This window comes from Zonotrichia leucophrys, chromosome 2 (assembly GCF_028769735.1).
Source record: "Zonotrichia leucophrys gambelii isolate GWCS_2022_RI chromosome 2, RI_Zleu_2.0, whole genome shotgun sequence".
In the NCBI taxonomy this organism is placed as follows: domain Eukaryota; kingdom Metazoa; phylum Chordata; class Aves; order Passeriformes; family Passerellidae; genus Zonotrichia; species Zonotrichia leucophrys.
Window position 1 is genome coordinate 81,714,664 of NC_088171.1, and position 23,254 is coordinate 81,737,917.

Genomic DNA, 23,254 nt, shown 5'->3' on the forward strand with positions numbered 1-23,254 from the left:
TAGAAGTAGTTACAGTGGCAGCTTGTTTCCCCTGACACACACTTTTGCTGAACTTTGAAACACCAGACCTTTTCAAACTCATCTGAAGGCTTGTTTTGTAGAGGGACCCAATCCATGAGGTAGAACTGAAGGGGCCATCACAACTGCTTAGCAGCATGCTAGTGAGCTGGAAAAAAATTGACCCAAATACACTTTCAGGTGTGAAATTTTAGGTATTGATTGTCTGGCAACTTACCTGCATAAAGTTGGGCTTTTCTATAATGCAGTTGTGAACTTGACTTAATTGATACTGGAAGAACAGCAGAGATCATTTGCTCTGGGGCAAGTCTCATTCTTTTAGGCTTTCATAAAATAATCAGAATTTAAAGTTGTGCTGTGTCAACAAAAAAACATCAATTTACATAATTTTAGAAGCTATATTTATGGATAGTTTAAATACATACTGTGCCGTAACAAAGTTATCTGTTGAATAAACATGCTCAAAAATAGCATGTCTCAATCCATAAGAAATGAACTTAAACCCTTCATTTCAACTTGAGGTTAACCAGAAAAGAAAAGTAGCATAGTTATTTTTGATTCATTGGTTAGAGAATCCTAAGAAATATATTTTCTTAACTTTATTGTCTGACCACCACAGAATTCCCTTAGTTGGTGTTTGTCTAAGTAATATAGACTCAGTACATTGCTCTGCTCATTTTATCCTGTGGTTTGTGTATGGAGTGCATGCACTCAACATGTGCCAAGAGGAAATAATATGTGGGCTGGATGAAGGAGGATAAATGGCATATGAACTTGGTTTTATTTGTACTCTTCTCTTTCTCCTAATCTTGTTGGAAGTTTTCTTTTAAACTAATAGTAGTCTACTAAGCTTCTTAGTTTTTTCTTTTTTTTCCCCAATTTTTGATAAATACATTTCAAAGATGATCTGCCAGAATCTGCAGTGGGATTAAGGTGTGTTGCTTTCCATTCTGTATTGTCTTTTGAGTTTTTTCTTTAAATGAAGATGATTCATCAGTGAAGAAGCATTGATTGCTGGATGTTGCAACTTTGGTTTGTCTAGATGATAGGACTACAAGATTGTTTGCACTACATTGCCAAGAACCAGCCCCTCTTAAAGAAGAAAATAATTCCTTTACCAGTTCTCTGTTTTTTGTATTGAATCAGGTTTGCTTTCACTTTTGCACACGTGATTAAGCTTCTGGTAGGGAACAGCAACCTTCAACTCTTTACTGTTAATTAAAAAATATCTCTGGAGACTGAAGGTTACTATCCTCCTATATTTCCCTGAATCACCCAGTGTCATTGATGCCCACTCACATAAAAATAAAAGAATGTCAGGGGATGAACTCTCTAAGCAAAGGACTTGCATACAGCTACGTTTTTTTCCCCTCTAAAAGTGATCATTTTTCAAAGCAAGCATCAGTTCAAAATTATTTTGGCATCCCAGTCAGGTGCTGGACCTTCGTGGAATGCTAGTAATTTTCATAAATTTTGATAATATAAAATTATCAATGGGTACAACGACTAGTGAGCTGTGCAGACATGTCCTATGAGCCTTTCCATGGCCGATTTGTTCCTTATTGCCCTAATGTGGCTCTTTAGGGCATGTGCAGTTCTCTGGTTGTTAACAAAGAGCAAAATGAGTGAGAGGCTCCTGCTGCATTCGACTTTCTGTACAAAGTGGGCAGATGGACTTAAAATCTGGAATTTTTGTTCTTTTTCTTTTTTTCTTCTTCTTCAGAAGAGCTGTATTTTTGCTAAAATGTTGTAAATCATCCAAACTGGGGTATGTTAAATAAACAGATCAGCAATCAAGAAATAGAGCTGGTATGCAGATGAAGTTCTGTCAATTTTTTCATATGTGTGCTTAGAGCAAGACGGAGCACAATATTGCTGATTTTTTTTTTTTTCTGTTTTATCTTTTTCTCTGCCAGATAGAATTTCAGTTTTTTCATAAGAAAGGACAGGAGAAAGGGAGGCTCAGGGGTGACCTTATCATGCTCTGCAACTGCCTGACAGGAGGCTGTTGCAGGGTGTGGATTGGTCTCTTCTCCAAAGTAACAAGTGGTGGGACAGGAGGAAGCATGACTGTGCATAACTGCCTCAAGTTGTGTCAGGGAAGACTTATACTGGATATTAAGAGAATCTTTTTCATTGAAAGCTTTGTTGTGCATTGGGCCGGGCTGCCCAGAGAGGTGGCAGAGTCACCAAATCTGGATGTATTCAGTGGAGATGTGGCACCTGGGGAATTGGCTTAGTAGTGAACTTGGCAGTGCTGGGTTAACAGTTGGACTCAATGATCTTAGTGATATTTTCCAGCCCAAACCAATCTATAATTCTGAGTAACTTTGACTGCTTGATCAGAAAAGATGTCAACAATGGCAGTTACTGGCCCATCTGATCCTGGGCAACTTTGTTTTCATACTTTGTAATGGCAGAGTTACTGCAAAGACTCATCCCAGTGCTCTTCCCTTCCAGATCCTGTGCAGTGTTTATGGGGCCTGTATTGCTGTCACTTGATGGCACCTGCTGCCCTTACTGCCTGTCACTGAATGTCACCCTCTGCTGTCTATCACTTTGGCTGAGAGACTGGGGAAACCCTGGCCCATCCTTTGGCCTTGCTTCAAGATCTAAGGTTTCAAGAATTTTAAGAGGTTGGGAGGAAAAACATTACTTAAAGTTTTGGTTTTCTTCCTAATTTCTTAAATAACCAGAGCCTTACCAATAACCTTACCAAGATACATTTTGTTTGTTTGATAGCTTGGGTGGAAATAGAGAACCACAGTCAGTGTTTCTTCAAAGCATTGGTTGTTTTTTTTTAACATGCTTTCTTCCCTGTCTTCCTTCAGTGGCAGTGCTTGTCTGCTGTTGACAAGACTTCGGGACACTGGGTAGCAGCTGATTTTGTGTGGCTGAATGTGGTAGATACTTACTTGTTACATGACAATTTGTCATTTTCAGGTTGGAAAAAACTTAGACTTGTCCTAAGCTTGTCTTTCCATTTCCAGTGCTCACTTCAGACTTGGTTTTGATGGATTTATAGCTATTTTCTACAATTTCTGAGAATTAGGACCTGACTGGTTTACAACCAGCTCTACAATAAATCTACTAAAGTAGTTGTTAATAGTGACAAACCCCTGGAGTTTAGCAGTGTCTTTTAGAACAAAAGTAAGTTCTACAAAGAGAAGTGTTGATTGTAGTGTTTTGGTTCTTTGGTTCTTTCTTTTCTTTCTTGCACGTTGCTTTCTTTTTTTGGCTTTGGGGCATCCTTTTATTTTTGTGGTGCGAGAGTGGAGGAGGTGGGGAATATATTGCTCTTTGAAGTCCTGGCTCCAAACTCTTAAAAAGATCAGTGTCAGGCTTTGTTCTCTATACCCTTTGTCTTTATAATATGTCTTATTTTGTTAGGTTTTGTATTTCTTCATGAAATATCATCTGACCTTTATTTTTTGAGCTACAGTCTTGGGCAGAATTGATAGGATCAAGAAATTTTATTTTGCTGAAACAATGTAAATAAAAAGATTTATTAAGTTCATATGCCAACATAAGTAGGAATGCATCATTGCAGAATGGTCAGTTCTAGCAAAAAAAAGCAAAAATTGGAGCATAGCTATTTCCAACAAAAGTAAAAGTGCATAACTATCTAAGGGCAGTCTGTATTCTGTTTCTGCTCCCAACGGTACATGTATTGAAATTGAGTAGATTTCTTTAGAAAACTCCTTCTTGAGACTAAATAATGATTTCCCATAACTATAGAACATGATTTCCTTCAAAATGAATTCTTTGGCTGGCTGCCAAAGCCAGCATGCAAGAGTTAAAATGCAAAAGGTTAAACCCCTCTGAAGAGAGCGCGTGACTGAGGATGGCAAATGTTTTTCGTGGTCAGTCTGTCTCTCCATCACATTCAGGAAGATTGGCAGCAGCAGCACAGGGACCAGAGGTGGTAAATGTAAGGAGTAGCTGCTCTCCCTGGGAAGAGCATTAGGGCTCTGTGCTGGATGAGGTGTGAAGTTAGTGGGTTTTGACTGTGCTGGAAGCACTGAAACCACTTTCATCTAGGTGGGGGTTCAGTCTTTTTTTGCCTTACACTTTCTTGTATTTGTATGCAATATGTGTGTTTGAAAAATGAAGCATAAACAATTCTGAACTCTTGTTCAGAAAAATAAGAAATAAGTAGGCTTTGCAGCAGATGTTCCTGTCTCTTCCCTGAGGGCACAGACAGTCAGAACCCAAATTCCCTTTAATTATCCCAGTAATAGACATATGTACACACATAAGAATGCAGCAATATGTACTTGTAGCTGGGGAGCTCTGGCAGGGCAGAGAAAACAGGAGTGCAGGCTAGATTTTAGATCCTGAAGGTTAGAGTGCATTGTTCAAGCAGGTGAGTGAGCTGGGGCAGGGCAACTGCTGTGACTGTGTCTGCCCTGCCTGGAGAGCAGTGGCTCTCAGGTGGCCAGGGCAGCCACTTTGTGCCTTCTGAGAGAATCAATGACAGATGTGAGTACTTGGGTAAAAGGAAGCAAGTTTACCCTAGGCTTAAGAAAGAAGTTCAAGTTTCATGCATTCAAAGTCAAGAAACATGTACTGTAGCAAGTATGTTCATTTTGTCTTTTCCCCATTAATAATAAATTACTTACAGCCCTGCCTCATTACCTCCAAAATTGTTCTGAAGCTGTAATAGCTGTTCATAAAATGAATACGCAGTAAACAGGTGGTGAACTTTCTGGAGAATATCAAGAGGTTTATGGTCTTGGGATTTGTTTTATTACAAGTGATTTAAAATGGAGAGGAGCACGAGAAGCTAGCAAAGCTTCTAGATAAGGCTAGATATAGATATTTATTTCTTGGCTTCTGCAGTTCTCTTTGTATGGAAAAGCAAGCTTCAGGACTGTATTAAGTTTTATTGCTTAGTGGAAGGAAGGCAGCTGGTTTGTTTATGGGATCTAGAGACTTCCAGAATACTGCAACTGAAAAAGGATCTGTAGTTTTGAGGTTGGTTTGTCTTTTTGTTGCTTCTTTTTTTTCTTTCTTTTTTTCTTCCTCCCTCCCTATAAGCAAAGATGAGCTCTGAACTGCAGATGGAGATCTGACATATTTTCATGTTTCCAAAGGAGAACCAAATGTAGTGTGGTTAGACTTAAAAGAGGAATCTTTTAGTTTGTGGTTGCTGATTTAATCATTTTTGGCAACTTTGTAACTTCATCTTTTCCTTTATAGAGGACTGGATTGCATTAAATAATCCTGCCTAGACAATTTTTTTTTTCCCTGGAGGGAAGAAGTGATATTTTGTTTTCTTATATCTTCCTGGACACCTTTTTTGGAAACTATGGAGTTCCTACTGTCCAATCACTAATTACCAGAATGCCTATATTTTTCAATGTGATTTTCAGATTAAAACCTATTAATAACTTCTATAGGAAATATTTTGAATTTTCAATTCTATTAAAAATAAGGGCTTGACTAAACATATAAACATATTCTTTCATGTCCCAGTTATGATGTCCATCCACATACTCTTAATTCTGTACACAGCCCTGGTATAAATAAGTTCTGTATAGCAAATTAAATGTCTTTTTCATTAAAATGCAATACTGAGTACTGTAACAGATCCAGCTGTCCTAATCCTTTCATTTTACAGAAAAGCATTAAATGGTGTTGGACGATGCTGTCTTTTTGTTGTTGAACTACTGCTCTTCTCCTCATATGTTGTGTCCAGCCTGCTTCTGATGTACTCCAATTAGATTGTTAGAGCCTTCTGGTAGCACAGACCATTAGATTTATTTACATCTGTGGCTCTCCTTAGGCCTGACATTTGAATATTTGTACCTTATCTATGAAAAAGTGGACATGCCAACTACATTCTAGTAACAGGTGGACCAGGAATTTTGCTGGAACACTGAGCTGGAATTATCTTTTCAATTTGTATTTTTTCTTCCTGAAAACATTTGTCTCTTTCTGTGAAGTGTAAATGTTAGAGACTTGCTTACTCCTTGTTAATTTATTTGACTAAGGTTCTCGATGCAGTAGTTTTTCCTTCATGTGTATGAAAAATTACAGAAAAAGCACCTTCCTGGTGCCTTCTAACTCATCCTGGTGGTGTACATAAGTGCCTAGTACTTAATGTTGTGTTACTTGGGCATTTTCTTTTTCCTTCTACTTAACTTCAACTCTGGAACCAAAAATGAAGTGTAGGTCCTACCTTTGAGCACTACTATTGTAGGATGCATTAATAACTATTTTGTCTGCCCCTGCAATGCATGCTAAAGGAGGACAGCAATAGGAGGATGTAGGAAGGATTAATGGATACCCAGACTGCTGACCCAGGGCTGTAATTGTATTTGCTTTGCATCCCACAGCACCTCTGGATGTACAGCCTAGGCAAGGGGCACTCTACAGAATCTCCCTGTGGGATTTTCTCCAGACCTGTGGAATAAGGCTCCACAGCATGGGCAAGGCAGTCACCTTGGGGATACAATTCTGCAATAAGCAGTCAGGGTCATAAAGCTGAGGAGGTGCATGGTCCTGGAAGCAGGTCTACCAACATAACACTGCATGTAGAAGGCACATGTCTGGAATGAAAGGAAAAGCGGCCTGTAATGGGCAGGCTTTCCTGCTTTGCAGTGAGCTGCTGTCTTCCAAGTGCTTGGCTTCTACCATGGGCCTTATGGAAGAAGAGCAGGGCAGATGTTTGTGCTTAGATTTTGTAATGAATATAGTTTAGCATATTGTTTTTGCTGGAGTACTGTAACCCGTAGAATGAATCTTTTCTGTAAGAGAAATCAAAAATATTTGCTATGTTAATTATAGTTGTTTGATGAGGGTTTTTTTTGTTTATGATTATTTTATCATATTTTTTACTTTCTTTCTCAAAAGAAATGGCACTTTTAATGATTTCATGGTTAATGCATCCAATAGAAATTAAATGGGAAAAGTCTGCTCTGGCCTGTTTTGCAGCAGAGCTAAGCTAAGGTTAGAATAGGAATTTGCTTCAAAGTAAGAAAAAAAAAAAGCATGACTTCACAAGTATATAAAGAATAAGTTCCATTTGTATGGGTTGAAACACTTTGTACCAGAAATAGAACCACCACAGTTGTGGTGGAGCTTCATGGTGCTGCAGCCTGAGGAGTGCACAAAGTAGTTTGTTCAGGTGCAGCAATGGGTTTCTTTCCATTGCAATGACAACCAGACAAGCCCTGATGCCTAATCCAGAAGTTTGTTTGCAGCTATATTTCACCTGAGGAAAAAAAAACCTGTATATGATATCTTATGTTGTCAGTTACATGTTTGTATCTATAGTTGCTTTCTACTCAGTATTTACTTTTTTTTTTAAACTTATTGATCAAAATTATTTAAAACATTGGAGTCATTGCATACAAATGCTGAGAAACACATGCCTTGTACAAGTTCTAAAAAATGAGTTATATTTCTGACAAACTAGGCTTCAGCTCCTATCTGGTAAGTGGAGGTGTGAATTGTGTTTCAGAAGTAATACAGCTGTTCTTTTGCTGAACTTTCCTGATGGAGTCCTCTTTTTAGTTGGAACCTGTGGAATAGTGTTGGCATGTATTTCCTTTCTTCACTTGAGCTGTGAAGCACCTTTTTTCCTTTCATTTGCAGTGAGTCAATCACTTACCAGCAAGGGTGTGTATAATACATCTCCGTGAGGAGAGAATATAGTGTGAAAGAGGTGGGAAAACTGGTCACTGGAAGTGTAATAAAAAGTATAGGCAAAAGTGAATTGTAAAATATTCTGCAACAGTCTCTGTCTCTGCCATCTTTCTTGCCTATTTTCCCAACATGGAGCAAAGCTTGTTAACCTGAAATAGTTCTGATTGAATTTATTATTCACAGATATATTTATAATATAACATTATTTTAAGATGAGAACAGTTACACTGAATCGATACCAATGGTGCACAGAAATTGCTGAAGAAAATTGCGTTTTTCTCAGTTCTGGTTTCTAGATAGAGACTGTGCAGTCCCGAAGCCCCACAGCAGAGCGTTTACAAGTGTTCCTAGCTGTGTCCTCCAAGCACCAATGTTGCAAAGAAACCCCCAGGCAGGACATGCAGAATGAATGAATGAATGAATGAATGAACAGGTGGATTTCCTCTTGCTTAACAGATTCCCCTGGGGTTAATGGCACAGTCACCAGGGCACCAGGGGTGATGCACTGGAGTCAGCGTGGCACATCCCATGGGAGACTTCTGATGTGTCTCGCTGCCTTTGAAGAGGATAGTGGTGTAACTTGAGTATCACAGGAGGAGATCTAAGGCTAAAATTGTTACACAGCTTCAGGAAGATGGAGTTATTGTATCATCCTTAGATTAGATACATTAATTGTAAAATAGCTTTAGCATGCAGAAATGTATTTTAATTTTCTTCTGATAAGATTAGTGAGTTTGTTGTACTGATGCCACCCAGAGACTTCTGTTAATATTGCAAATCTGCTAGTTTTCAACTATGGTGTTATTTTATTTGGTTGTTATTGTGGTGGTATTGTTGTTGAGGTATTATTATTGCTGTTGTTGTTATTTTGCTATCAGAGTTTCTTCAATAAGGTACTGCTGTGCATATAGTTAAGTTGTGCTCAGTATTTTCAAAAAAGACACCATGACACGAGGTGTCACATACATACACCATAAACACTGCTGAAACTATTAATATCTATGTTAATTTTTAAATGAAATAAGGAGGTCCTTATTGTCTTTGGACTTCGTTATTTGCAAAGCTGTATTATTATTATTATAGATCACTTCTGAATTTGGTTCTAAACATACCATTCTATTCCTTGTAAGTAATTTCTCAATTTATTTTACTGTTTATTGTAGCTCTACTTTGAAGTACTGAAGAGTGAAACTTAGGTTAGAGGGAACTTTGCAATTTCATTTGCAAAGAACTGAAGAGTTCCACCCTTGGGGAGTCCTTGGAACAATGTAAACCAAACAAGTCATGGCCTGTTGGGCAGATGCTAAATTTAAAGTAAAACAGAGACAGGTTTCTAGTCTTTTATTTTTTTAAATATGAGTATCTAATGTCCTACTGCACAGCTTTGATTGTTAACTTCCTTTGTCTTTAAACCTCTTAAAGAGAATTCCTTGACCTTTCCTCTGACCTTGGTGGAATCCGGTGTGTTTGCTTTGCTGTCGATTTATGGACCACGACAAACTTTGTTTTATATTAAATTGAAGCTATTAACCCTCCCAAAGCTTGAACCCCCCCAGAAAAACCCATAACATCCAATTCCCAGTGTGTGAAAGAGAGCTGTAGCCTTCTCAGAAAGATTTTTTTTTTCCCAACGTCCATCTTTTAGTTCCATGGGAAACTATTTTTCTTGGGAATATTTTTGAGTTACAAGGCCTGCAGATTTCAGTTCTGTAACAGCAATGAAAAAATTTTTTCGTTGTTTTTCTAAGTGTAAATATGTCTTGAATGTACCAAAAGGATGCAGTGAGTGTTGGCAATCACCTACTGTCATGACTGTATGTGTACCATCATAGTTTCCCCTGGACAGCTTTGAGTCCCAGACTGATGTCTGCAGATTGGCAAACATGCCTACTTAGTTTTAAAGGAAAAACAAGTCCAGGCTGAAGGTGTGTTTCAATAAGTCTTCTCAGTATCAGGACTAAGAGAGAAGTCAATAAAGGGCTTGGTGTTTTACTGTAATTCACATGAAGGCAGGGCAGAGGAGAGGGAGGGGAATGTCAGGAAGGGGAGGGTTAGAATGGGAAAGTGTAGGGATGTTGCTGTTTGTCACCTGTGACCAGCAAACAATACTGTTAGGTTATGTGTTGGCAGGGCAGCTTAACTGCCTTACACATTTATTTATGCTGCTGTTGTAGTACACAAAATGTACTGCTGTGTTATTGTGTAAAGCTTGTCATGTTGCATCTGCATGAAAACCATTAATAAATTCAAATTATTACTTCTTACTACTTTACCATTATGATTTTAATTGGAAGAAAAATAATTTATAGGCCTTTAGTAGCTAATTATGGTTTTTTTGACTCTAAGGAGATAATTCAAAGCAAAACTAAAAAAAAAGTCTTGTTTCACCTATGGGTTTTCAGCTAGATTTCACTGTTTTGGTGAAAAGAAACATAATTATTCTATTAATTAGTTACATAAGCTTTTATTTTTGCTGTGTACATGGGGTTGGATCACCTTTTTAAAATTTTTTGCAGGCACTGTTTTTGTTCATTTCTCTTACAAAAGTGTCATGAAGTTGTAGCTTTATCTCATAAATACGTATTTCTGTGTGACACATGCTGCCACTGTGACTCACAAGAGATGCAGTTTCAGAGTGTTTTCTGAAAAAGAAGAGCTCTGGCAGCCATTTGCTCTTCCTGACCTTATTCCCTCAAGCAAAAGCACTGCTGAATGCAACAAAGACAGGATAAAATAATTTATATTTTGAAGGGGATTCAGATTTCAGAGAGATTTCCTAGCAAGTCCTCATTCTTGTTCTCTAGCCTGGGCTTGCCTTGCCCTGCCTGGCCCCTTGCTCCAAACCTGGAAGTGGTCTCAATCACCTGCTTGCTGTACCTTGAAGCTTTATTGTGTCGTGCTGAGACAGCAGGACAAGTGGAAGAGAATTGAGCCTTTGAATCTCAGTCTTCCCTGTGGCCTTCTGGCACTGCAGTACTTCTGTGTGCTGAGCTGTCCCTGGCCTCTCATGCTGTGGGGAGCCACTCCTCCCCTCTTCTTTCAGAAGACCAAGGCTCTCACTTGTCCTGCCAATGTAGAGCTGGGGTAATTCCATTCTCAGCTGCTTACCTTGTCACTCTTTCAGAGACTGATGTTTCCACAGTGGGTCTGGCTGTTTTTTTGTTTTGTTCTTTTTTTCCTCTCCCTTCTTTTGCCAGTAACTGAGATTCTTTGTGATTTATCTCTAGATTTCCTCATCTTCATGTCCTACCTAATTTCTTAATGTTTTAGAACTTTACAATTGGTTGTTTCATATGAAATGCATGATTGAAAAGTTAAAGCTGCAAAATCAAGTGCAAAAATGTTTGGAAACACCACTTTTATGCTTGCCTGTGTAGCCATATATATATTTAAATAAAAATAGATAAGTAAGTATGTATAAGGCTATATATACAGGCCTGTAATGTATATGAGTGTTTTTCCTCCCTCAGAATCCTGCTGGGTTCTCTGCACAGCATCTGCAGTAATGGCTGATGGCAGCTGTAATCACAGTTATCTAATATGTGGCCAAATCCCCTTTCCACCCCAGTGTCTGAATCCTGGTTTGAGCACCCATCCAATGCAGATGGAAATCAAGAGTGAATTTAGCTACAAGTGCTGCAGAACATGTACAAACTGGCATTGCTAGCCTGAAATTGCCCAGATGCATACGGGCTGACATTAAAAATGCAGAAGTTACTTTTCTGACACCCAAGTGATTCTATTTCACAGTTCCATCTGTTTTTCCAAAGTATATGATGATGCAGCTTCTGCACACTGCATTTAATGGTTGTCTGCAATGGCTGAACACGTTTTGACTCAGAATAACATTTTTCTCCTGGGCCCATTCCTTAGGAATGGATAGCCCACTTGTGCTAAAACTTTAAATTAGGAACAAATCATCCTGAAACAGGCACCAGACATGGATTATTTAGACTGAGACATTTGCAAAAGCAAAAATATACTCGTGAGTGAAAAAGCGAGCTTAGAATGAGTGTTTTTAACCTGAGCTGCAGCTAATGATACCATTGTCAAAAATTGCACTTCTGCCGCACCCTCAGGGAGTTGGGTTGGTTTTGACTCCATGTTCTAAATGGTCATGACCATGAGCTTGATTTTGGTCTTTCAAGTGGCTGTTTGACACCTGTAATCTTCAATTAGGGCTGCAGCCCATTGAGCCGTACATACTCAGCCCTCTTCACCTTTCGTGTAAGTTCCAGCCCACTGACTACATTAAAAAAAAAAAAAAACCAAAAAAAACCCCAAAAAAACCAAACAAAAAAGCTTCCATCAATGTCCTGACAATTTCAGAATTCTAGAGAATGAGGGTTTTGTACAGCTGGACTTTTTTTAGTGAGCCATTTCTACCATTTCTATTTTTACAGAAATATTCTATATGTCTATTTTTAAAAGTAAAAAGAAAAGATAATTATGCTCCCTTCTCACAATATTGTGTTTATTTATCCAAACTGTTTAGTGTCCAGTTAGTGATATGAATGAAAAAAGGATATACTAGTAATGAAAATATTTAAAGATTTAATTTGCAACTATTTATGTGTGCTGAAGTTTGAAAGTAGGAACATGTTTGTATTCTGAATACAAGTAATGCCCCTTGCTGATTTTCAGTAATTCACATGCTTGTCTGCCCTGCTTAATGTAGCACTAAATTGGTCTGAGGAAGGAAAGTGAAAAAAAAAAAGTTCAAAGAATGTCAAACATTTTTCCTTTTTCATCCCTCATTTCTCAATCTTTTTATTGTGAAAAATGATGAAAAGTCAAACCTGCTTGTTTTCCTCATTCCTTTTCACTTAATCAGATCCTTTTGTAAAGAAAAGAAATAACTAAATAGCTAACTAAAAAAACCCAACCCTCTAGTCCTCAACTGTTTTAATACATGGAAATTTAATCTAACTTTACTTGAGTATGTCCAAGTGAATTGCGGTTGTACTGTTGTGTTTTCTGCTTTACCCAAGGGGGAAAAACAATTCAGAACAAAATATGGATACTTGATTCAAGTGTGTATCAGGTGGCTGCCCTATATATTTTACAGGCCTGTATTATAAATTGAATGGCATGGTGGTGAAAGTCTCCTATGTTTCCTTAGAGAAACATAAGGAGAAAACTTGCAGACCCACTCGAAATATCTGCAGATTTAAAGGTGACTACCTGATGTACTGCACCTATAACATTTATAGTAAAAGTTGTATTTCTTGATTGTTTTTAGAAATTGCCCCTTGGCTACACGTGTTCAAAGCAGAAGATGCTGTGGACTTCTCACAGTTAACATTTGACCCAGGACAAAAAGAGCTTATTGCTGGAGCAAGGTGAGAAATCTATTTTCTTTTTTGTGTTGCGCCAGACTGGATTTTAGTCTTTGTTGATAAGCAATATTTAGCCAAATTCCAATATCAGTGTGCTCTTATGTGACTCACCTGTTTTCTAGATCCCCTAAACTGAATGTGATGTATGTTTATTTCTCTAATCCCTGGCCAGAGTTACAAGATGCCTGTCTGGCATCAAGGTTTATAATAACTTACACTATCCTAATTTTTAGGAGAACTGTCCTGGAGTACACAATCCTTGTGTGCATCCGGTAGAAAAAGCAGGTTCCATATGGCAATGTGACAAAAGTTGCCATTGCATGAAGCCTAGGATGATCCCAAATTTGGCTACCCAATATGGCTCTTTGTGTTGGGATGTTTCTAATAATTATTCACTCCAATGCCAGGAGCGATCTGTTAAGGACTGCAGAATTAGTGGTAAAGTTGGTGATAGTCACTGTTTGCACAGTAGGAGAGCACTCTGCAAGCTGTGATCAACAGTGACACTGTCTTACATGTCAACATTGAAGCTGTGGCAGTCCTTGAACACTATTTTTTTTTTCCCTCTTAGCATACGGGGCGTAGTAAAACATCTTGGTTGGCCAAAAATGTAACCATCTAAACTTATTATTCACACCCACCTTCTGAATATATTTTGCTTTTGAATTAACAAAGTTCTAGTCTCTTCACTTATCTGTTAGCTTTAGCATTGGAATATATTTCTGTTTTCCAGTTTGCTTCTTGGATGAAAATGAGGTTCAAAATGCAGAGTCATAAAAGTCACTGTAAGAAAACTTTATTCCATGGACCAGTGGAAGTTGCTTATCTTCAGGGGAAAGCTTTCTGAGTGTGGAAGTAGGCGTGTGTGTGTGTGCATATTCATATATCTTTGGTCCACATGAAGTGGGGTCTTCTGTGCCTTCTTGATGTTGGTTTTTCAATCCTGTAAGCTACCCAGTGGAACAAGGTGTGAGGTTATCAACTGCTGCTACTCTGTAAGGACTGTCATCATAAGTTGTCTGAGCCTCTTCCCAGGCCCCACTCCCATGGAAATGTGTGTTGGATTAGTGCATTCTGTACAGATATTCCAATAACTGTTAAAAAAAAAATACTTTTCTCTCCTTCCTCTCTTATTTTATTCTCTATACTGTTTATCTGGAGTCCAAATCTTAGCAAAAAATAAGCTCATTTCAACCAGTGGTTTTGATGAAGATTTTTAAATCACTATGGGATAAGCTTGGGATGATTTTGTTCAAGAAGCAGTGACTACAAAAAAAAATTCAGCTGTTAATTCTACTTTTTGCTAAAGATCCCATGCATCAAAAGATGTATTTTTCCTAAAAGTTAGTGATGCTTCAGAGCTTTATATCTCTTGTTCTGACTAAGATTAAGATGAAAAAAAAATAATTCAAGGTTATTAAAATTATAACAGAAATTTTGTTTCACACAGTTCGGTATAGTTGGCTGTTACTTCTTCATAGAAGGCATTGATTTTCCCTTTCCTTATTCTGCATTTCCATTCTAAATTTTAACCTTTCTGGTGTTGTGTTTGGCCATGGAGATCTTCCTTTAGAATACCTAAGCTTGCCTGCAGTTTTCTCTAATTGTATGTATTATTGATTTCAGTACATCCCTTTGACTACACACCTTTCTGTTCTCTAGGCATTGTGCCCAGGAGTCACTGTACATCATGGGGTCCTAGATTCAGAGACTAGCAGCCACTTGTCAGGGTGCTGGAGTCCCAACACTGCAAGTGTTGATCACACTGATAATCTCACTGATTACACACCTTCTGCACGTGGTCTCCACTGCAGGTAGACTGAATCCATTCATTGTGAATCACAGAATTCACGGAATGACTAGGTTGGAGGAGACCTTCAAGGTCATCGAGTCTAACCCATGCCCTAACACCTCAGCTAAACCACAGCACCAAGTGCCACATCCAGTCTCTTATTAAACTCATCCAGGGACGGTGACTCCATGACCTCCCCAGGCAGACAAGTGCAGTACTTTATCACCCTTTCTGTGAAAAACTTTTTCCTAATACCCAACCTGTATTTCCCTAAGTGCAGCTTGAGATTGTGTCCTCTTGTTCTGTCCATTGCTGCCTGAAGAAAGAGAACAACCCCCTCCTGTCAACAACCACCTTTCAGGGAGTTGTAGAGAGTGACAAGGTCTCCCCTGAGTCTCTTTTTCTCCAGGCTAAACACCCCCAGCTCCCTCAGTCATTCCTCACAGGTCTTGTGTTCCAAGCTCCTGACCAGACTTGTTGCCTCCTCTGGATGTGCTCGGGTGTCTCAGCATCCTTCCCAAACTGTGGGGCCAGAACTGGACACAGCACTCAAGGTGTGGCCTCACCAGTGCCCTGTACAGGGGAAGGATGATCTCCCTGCTCCTGCTGGCCACGCTATTCCCAACACAGGCCAGGATTTCCTTGGCCTTCTTGGCCACCAGAGCACACTGCTGGCTCATGTTCAGCTGGCTGTTTTGAGCAGTACCCCCAGGTCCCTTTCTGCCTGGGCACTGTCCAGCCACACCATCCCCAGCCTATAATAAGGTCTGCTCTGATCTTGGTTGGTAATAAATGCAGTTAATATCTTTAAGTTGTTTCTGTTTTCCCATGAGGGTAATCAGTGAGTGACGTCTCCTTATCCTTATGCATCTTTTGTTTTATTTTCTTTTCCTGCCCAGTTGAGGAGGGAGTGATAGAGCAGTTTTGATGAGAAAATGGTCTTCAGCCAGGGTCAGCCCACTCCATCCTTGCACCTTCAGGATTCTGCTTTAGTAATTTGGTGGTATTCTAAACTAGAGAAATGATTTTTCACAGCCAGAAGCTGTGTTTTGGTTCATCTTATGTTTATAATTGGCTTTTTCCACCGTAATGGATTTAATGATCCCAAATTTCTCTGCCTTAGAAATCAAACAAAATACTATTGTGGAAGTTTGATACTATTGGAAATTTTAAAATCCCTTTTCCATTATTGATATTCATGGCAGATGACTCTTTTTCATTTATGAAGTTCTACAGCCTCTAAAGATGTTTATGATTTGTCTTATTGAGAATGGTAGCAAAGGTCCCAACTGGGATCCAGACTGCATTCCTGTTGGGAGTTGCCAATGTCATGCAGCTATGTGGAAAGACACATATGATCCTATGATACCCCGAAAGGTGCCTCCCAGAGTGATTGAGAACTTTTGATCTCTTTGCACAAGGTTCTTTGAAGACTTTAAATTGTGCTAGTGTGCAATATTCTGTTTATTTATGCTTGAACAAGGTTTAATGAAATTAGTTAGGAATGCAAGGAAGGACTACTAAAAGGCAGATGAGAAGAGGGTTGGAAATGTGGTGCAGGACAACAAGGCCTGAATGTGTGGACAGCACCTACCCATAAATCAGCAGGTGCACCTAGAAAAGGATGTAGCAGTATAAATGGAACAGCAGTGTTGACAGAAAACCAGATAGTTCAAGTTGGCCGTGAGTAATTTAGTCAATTTAGTAATTTAGGAATGAGTTTTGTCACATTTTGCTGAGGCGAACAAAATTAGAACAGATTGATATAGAGGTCTTCAAAAATATGGAAGGGACTTTATAGTATTCACAGGCAATAACTGGGAAGTTCATCCTATATTGCTGAGATTAGTCTTGCTCGTCCAGTTTGGGAAATAAAGGTGGTCTTCTGATGTCTGTGGGCATCCTGTTGCTGTGCAAAAATAGATGGTTTACAATTGTATCTGTCTGCCTCTCCCTGCCCTCAGCTTCCTCAGGTTGTCTTCCACTCCTTGTGAGAAGGTTATACCTGGTTGGTAATTTATTTTTTTTTTGTTTTGTTTTGCAAAACATCCAGTTCTCCTATAGATATTAAGTTGGTTAAGCTTGTAGCCTTGTTTCAGTTTCCTTACACCATCAGCAGCCATCAGTGAATGGTACCACTCCAACGCTAGTATGTGCCTTCACATTAATCATGCAATCCATGCTCCCATGAAACTGTGTCTTTAAAATGTGCCCCAGGCATTGTTCTTAATATTGTATGTGACCTGGCAGATAAAAATAAATGAGTTCTATTGCAATCTGAAACCTTCTTGGGAGTTCATTTGTTTTCTTAGAAAAAAGCTAACCCATATGGCAGGGCAGAATTTACTTTTATAATTAAGTGGCACCAGCAAAGGATTACTCTCAGGGCATTAGCTCCTCAGTAAGCTCAAGGAAATGAGAAACTACTTGTTTATCTTATTCTGATAAATTCCAATAAAATATTCAGATGAAATATTTTTCTGTGTGTTACTTGGTGGACTGATTTAGCATGTAATAAAATATTATTGTGATTTCTGTATTTTGAAATACAGAAATGTAAGCTTAAGGAGTCATGGATTTGTCCAAGAACACCCTTGCCTTCTTTGCCGTGTGAAAGTGCTTTGCCATATGTTTCTTTGGGAAGGTCAGTTAAAGGGGGAGAAGACCAGATTAGGGGAAGGATACAACAGTCTGTGAATTGCCCAGACAAATTGTGCATTGAGTTTTTTTCCTCCTCATCTCCTGGCAATGTGCATAACATGTAGCAGCTCTAGTTTTGATAAACCAAAAATTGCTAAAAGTGTTTAATCCATTTTGGCTAAATGAGAGTTGACAAAAAGTATGTCTGAAATTCAGTAGTTAAGGGCAATTTTTAAATTTTTCTTCTTTTTTGATGAGTTTTTATTTTGTTTTCTCAGTGGTTTTATTCAAACCATATGAGAAGAATTATGTCTACTTTTAAAGAGAAATGAAGTTATCCTCTTTTCTCAAGCCTCCTATGCTTGAAATTTTGATCTGGTACCAGCCTGGATTGAGTCCATTCCAAAAATGTCGATTTTTTTTTTTTAATTCAAGTTGGGCTATACTTTTAAATGATATAGTTGATATCAGAAATAGGTCTCAAAGCTATCCAGCTTTGTTTTTAATTGAATAATACATACTTAGAAATACCTTCTTTTTTTTTTTTTTTTACGCAGAGTATCCTAATAGTGGTGGCTTTCTCCTGTATGTTCTTCTTCAAGTTAATTAAACTTGGTTTTTAGGATTGTCTTGCTTTGAGGTGGCTTATTGCCTCAGTCACTCCTTATCTCACTGATGAAGGAATGCAACAGTATGGCTTCTCCCTTAATTAGAGTGTGTGTTTGGGAACATTATTTTGAACCATTACCACTACTTGCCATAATAACAGAAAGCCAAATGAAAGGATTCATTAACAGTGGCTTAAGGATCTCTAATAAAGGAATAAATAACTACACAGGTTTGCTTTTTACTGTTGTCTGCTCCCAGCTGGAGAATCTGAGAGCTTCTTGTTAATAAGGCACTCTGAGAGCTACAGAGACAGGGAGAATATACAGGCAGAGGGAATTGGTGCTCTATTCTTTCAACATCCATCTGGGTATCACTGCTCATTTAACACTTGGCTCAGGGTAATCAATGTCCTTCCACTGACTGAACTGGGCTAATCTAACACAATCTAATCTAATGTGTGGTTTAATGCTAAATCTGTGAGAAATTACCATCTAAGTGCTGCAAAAAGAGGGAGGTGTTTTCCCCCCTACTGCTTGTCTTTCCTACCTTGCTAACAGGCTCCTGAATATTTTCTAAAGCTTCATGTCTCCTGCTCATGCCTGGTTCCACTCTGCAGTTTTCTCTTTCTTTGCACCAATGCTGGTAATAGTCTGGTTGCAGAGTGACACTAGGCAATTCACTAACTCCACGAAAGTCCTTCTTGTTCTTGTTCTGATTTGATGTCTTGGCATTTTAATTAGAATAGCTGATGTGGTGCATCACCACAGAAGCCCTGGAGTTGACTTCTGAGTTTTTGTTCTCTTCTGTAAGAACAAAAGAGAAATTACCCCTTTATTAGGGGTAAATGGAACTTTTGTCATTGTCATTTCAGTTATTAAAAAAAGAAAAAGAAAATATCCAAACTTTGGATACTTTAGACTCTTTACCTTCTCCCACTGACCTTTCTTGCACCCCACCTCCAACAACTCAAGAAAACTCTATGTGCCCATGTTAGTTGCTGTAGTAGGAAAATTCAAACTGCCTAAATTTTCTGGTTTTAAGCCCATTTCCATTGTTGGGGAACATTTGGATGAGATGTAACAGCAATGTTTAAATATAATTTCAAATTAATCTTGAAAAGAAACAGAAGATTAATATATTGAACAATGAAATGGTAACAAGACCACATAGAATTTGCATGGCTCTTAATGTGAGTACTGTACTGTATATGTAATATCTGGCAAAATATAAAAACTGGGGGCATGTACTTTGACATATGTGTTGCAGCAACAAAAAAGTATTAAAGATTTGGCTAGCCACAGTTATGAAATACAGGATTAATATTTTGCTTGAGCTGGTATTTCAGGATAAAGTTGTATCCAACAACAGCTTACTAAATAAATAGCTCAATAACCTCACAAACTCACCTGGATTAAAACATAATACTCAGAAACACCCTTGACCCGCATGCATTGGAGGCACACAGGTGTCAATTGTTGCGAGGCCATTGCCAGCTGGGGAGAGCTTGAGTGCTGTGTGTGAGAAGTCAAGGCCAACAGAGAAAGATGATAATGGAAGTTTGAGACGACAAGGCATGACTTCAGGAGGAGGGTGACCTCCAGAGGCGCAGGGGCACCTGGTGCTGTTCTGCTTTTTCTGGAGAAGCCCATGGCAAGAAATATGTGGAAGGGATATCTGGCTGTTGTTGAACATTTGTGCAGGAGTGCTGTGTTCTAGGATCTTCAGCATAGCTGAGGCTGTGTGAGGAACCACAGGGATCCAAAGCAAGATTTACTTATCCAGAGGAGAAAGCATCAGAGAAGGAAATCAGGTTTCACAGGATCTTTGAATGGATTCATTTTTATTGGGATTCTATCATAATTGAATCCTATAGTGATTTTCTTATTCATTTTGACAAGTTTATTGTTTCACTGGTCAGCTTATTATTGTGTGAGTCTGCCTTTTGTCACTTTGAATATTAATAAAATGTGGTTCGTCTTCATTCCTCAAGAAAACCTGTAATTTTAGAAATTATTTTAAAAGAGCAATAAGAACAACAAAAATCACTTCTCCATAATTTTTAGGATGGATCAACAAGACCTACTAGTCAGAAAATATTTATCTCTGGGCATATGCTGTTTACACATCTTTAGCATTTATCAGTAAGCCTCTCATTTCATTATTCTCGTTTGCTGTGGTTTCCATTTCATGCAAAATGAAGGTATATATTAACTTGTAGCGATTCTGCTTTTTGTTATTGTAATTTGACCATTTTCATAAATGATTCAATTAGAACACTTGCACTAGGTTTCTTTTATTTCAAGTATATCATCCTTGGCTTTTTTAGATATTTTTCCTATAGACATATAATTTAACCAAATATATTTTGTACATTATAGTTTTATTTATATTGATTATCTCCTTTTGCCCTTAACAGTTTTTTGGTTTTCTAAAATTTTCTTTCCACTTTCTGACTTTACAGCACTGCAAAACTAGAATTGCCTTTCATCCAGAACTTTACCATCTCAGTTGTGGAACTGTGAAATTTTGCTTAATAGGTAACTCCTGTGGAGTTTATACTTTACATTTTTAGTCTTACTACTTTTTTCTCCCAGTGAATTGAATAAAATTTTCTTCTTTCATGTGAGTTAGTTTATTGAAAGAAATGAACAGGAAGTAATCTTTTGTTGGTTTATTTCCAGGAGATTTGGCAGCATGTCTGGTCATACCTTGAGTGTCTGAGTTTGCTGAAACCCTTATTTTTTGATTCAGGCTTTCAATTGCAAATGCTTGTGAGGGCTTAGGATTGGTTATGGAGATTTTCTGTGATATTATTATATTTTGCCATCTTTTTTTAAAAGGCCTAACCCTGAATCCATGTCTCCCTGAACTGTGTATGCCATCTTAATGTTCTTCTAATTCATGTCTGTGTCTAGTACAGAAGTATTTATTGTTGTCCCATTCAGCTTTTATAGCTTGCAATTTCACAAAAAAAGGTAAAGTGCTGGATTTAACAACCATTACTTACATGATACACTTTTGAATCTTTACAAATTTTTAATTGTTTTTTTACTTGGATTGTTCAGGAACATACAGAAGATTAGTTTTAAACTTTTAGCTGTAGTCATACTGAACGTGTTCATTGCAATAGATTGAAGTATATTGTTGTGAAGGAGGTGACTGCAGCATGCTTTTTATGTGCTTTCATTCAGCTCCCACTGATACCAGTGGAAGTGTTTACCCTTGGGTTTGAGCAGGCTCTTGACTAATGGGTTTTAATTATAACAGCTGAGCTAGAAGAGTTGTTCAGTGCTATGAATATAAAGCAAAATGCTTACTACCTGCTGGATCTCCGAAGGAGTAAAGGATGTTTCTTTATCTCAGTGTTAGTTGTGTTTTCTTCTCATTAAGTGTCCTTCTGTTTGCAGATTTATGTAACATATTTGCTTTCCTCATTCATTAAGCACCAAATGGAAACAAATTTGCCAATTACCGCCAGTGTCAAATCAGTTTAGTTCCAGCGTGCAAAATTTGTCTTGCTTGTTGCCACCATATTTGGAAAAGAAGCAGGGCCATGTGCTGAGGTAGTATCTGTGCTTCAGAAATGTAATTTCATTTTTCTTTCTCATTCTTTGTTGCCTTCAAAGCATAAATGCCCTGGAATAAAGCTGTAATCTGGGGCATAATCTCAATAACAATTTAAAAAAATGTTTTTACCTGTCTCGTGAGGAGCATAATGGCTCTGCACAGGTCATGAAAATTGGCAATGACTTTTTCTTTGGACTGCCAGATTTATTAATACTACATTTCCAATGTGTTTTTTTACTCTTATGCTCATTTCTTTAATTTTATTTTAGATATTTTCTCGTATATGTGCGTTCTGAATGAGTTCTCACATTCTAGTGATGCATGCTTTAAAATGTTAAACTGTTGGGTTTGTAAAGCTAAATGTAATTCTGCAAGTTTTACTGAAGTGGGCACATCTAGGTAGGAATAACTCTGATTGCTCTCTGAGTGCTAGTTTGACACTTAGCCCAGGATTATTTATGTAGTCACAGTCAATCTGTGCTGTCCATTTGCCCAGTTTATGTTGCTGAGGTGTTTTTACTGCCTTTTGCACATTGCTTTTCTTTTTCAGTTTTCCTTCTGCTGGCTTTATAAAGCTAAAAATATTTTAATTGGTTATAGGCAGCCACAGGAAATTGAAAAATGTACACTTATTAGCTCTGCCTCTTGATCATTCGCATGAATGTAGACATTTTAGTCTCCCTAACACTTATAGGGTCAATTTTTCTAATTTCACACTGAATATATTAATGTGTAGAAGTGTTGTGCTCTACTGAATAGGATAAAAATCTCATTTTCTAGGAGAAAAAAAGGCAAGAAAAATGTTGAATGTCTGTTTTTCTTGAGGCTGGCGCTGTGTTTTGTGCATTTTTTTGTTTAGAATCTTTAAGTTTGGGACAATAGCTTACTTTTTAACAGGATGAAATGATGTCAGAATGGAAGATGGTAAAAAGACATTATTAATTTGATAATCTGTCTTTAAAAGACCTCATCAGGCATAAATTTTCAGCAGATATCTGAAGATGAAGTACACATAGCAATTGAAATCTGCATGAAGTACGGTCCCAAAAACTTGTGAGATGAGACTCCTCACATATTCTGCAACAGAGACTGCATTTATTTGTAGAGTGAGATGGGGCATTTATGTACCATTTGATACCACTGAGTTAAGAGAGCAATTTATACCTGCTGAGGACTCAGTTCATTTTCACTGGAAGAAAAAAAAAGTTGTTTTGCACCAGCAGTGAAGTTGGTTTCATTGATATCGGAGTGAAAGAAGTACAGTGATGGGTGATGGAAGTTTAAATGCACCAAGATGGGGAGCAAACCAAGTATTTATGCTTCCTGCTGAATACTTCTGGGCAAGACATTCTGTGAAAGTGAAGGTATTTTTTGTCCTTACATAGGGAGTGTAGAAGTGTTAGACTGTAATGCATTAGTTCCTGCTGTTTTGGTGACAGTCTTTCAAGTCCACTTGCATGTAACTTGTTGGTGAAGCTTTGTGTGTGTACACGTTGTTGTGCAAGGCACTGTTTTCTTTGCTTACCCACTTCAGGTCTCTTCATGACGCAAACTCAAGTATTATAGCTATGTCTGTGTGCTGATTTAACTGTATAATAATAAATATTCTCTTTATTTTACTTTCACATGGATTCTT

General features: G+C 38.0%; 1 protein-coding gene across 3 annotated transcripts in view; it reads left to right on the forward strand.

Annotated features, from left to right (window-relative positions):
- Positions 1-23,254, forward strand: part of SEMA5A (semaphorin 5A) — a 314,290-nt gene that overhangs the window by 103,411 nt on the left and 187,625 nt on the right. For all 3 annotated transcript variants that reach the window (XM_064705520.1, XM_064705522.1, XM_064705521.1), the window contains one exon: positions 12,914-13,013. In XM_064705520.1, the coding sequence (XP_064561590.1) occupies positions 12,914-13,013 (100 nt within the window). The remainder of the gene's footprint in view (positions 1-12,913; positions 13,014-23,254) is intronic.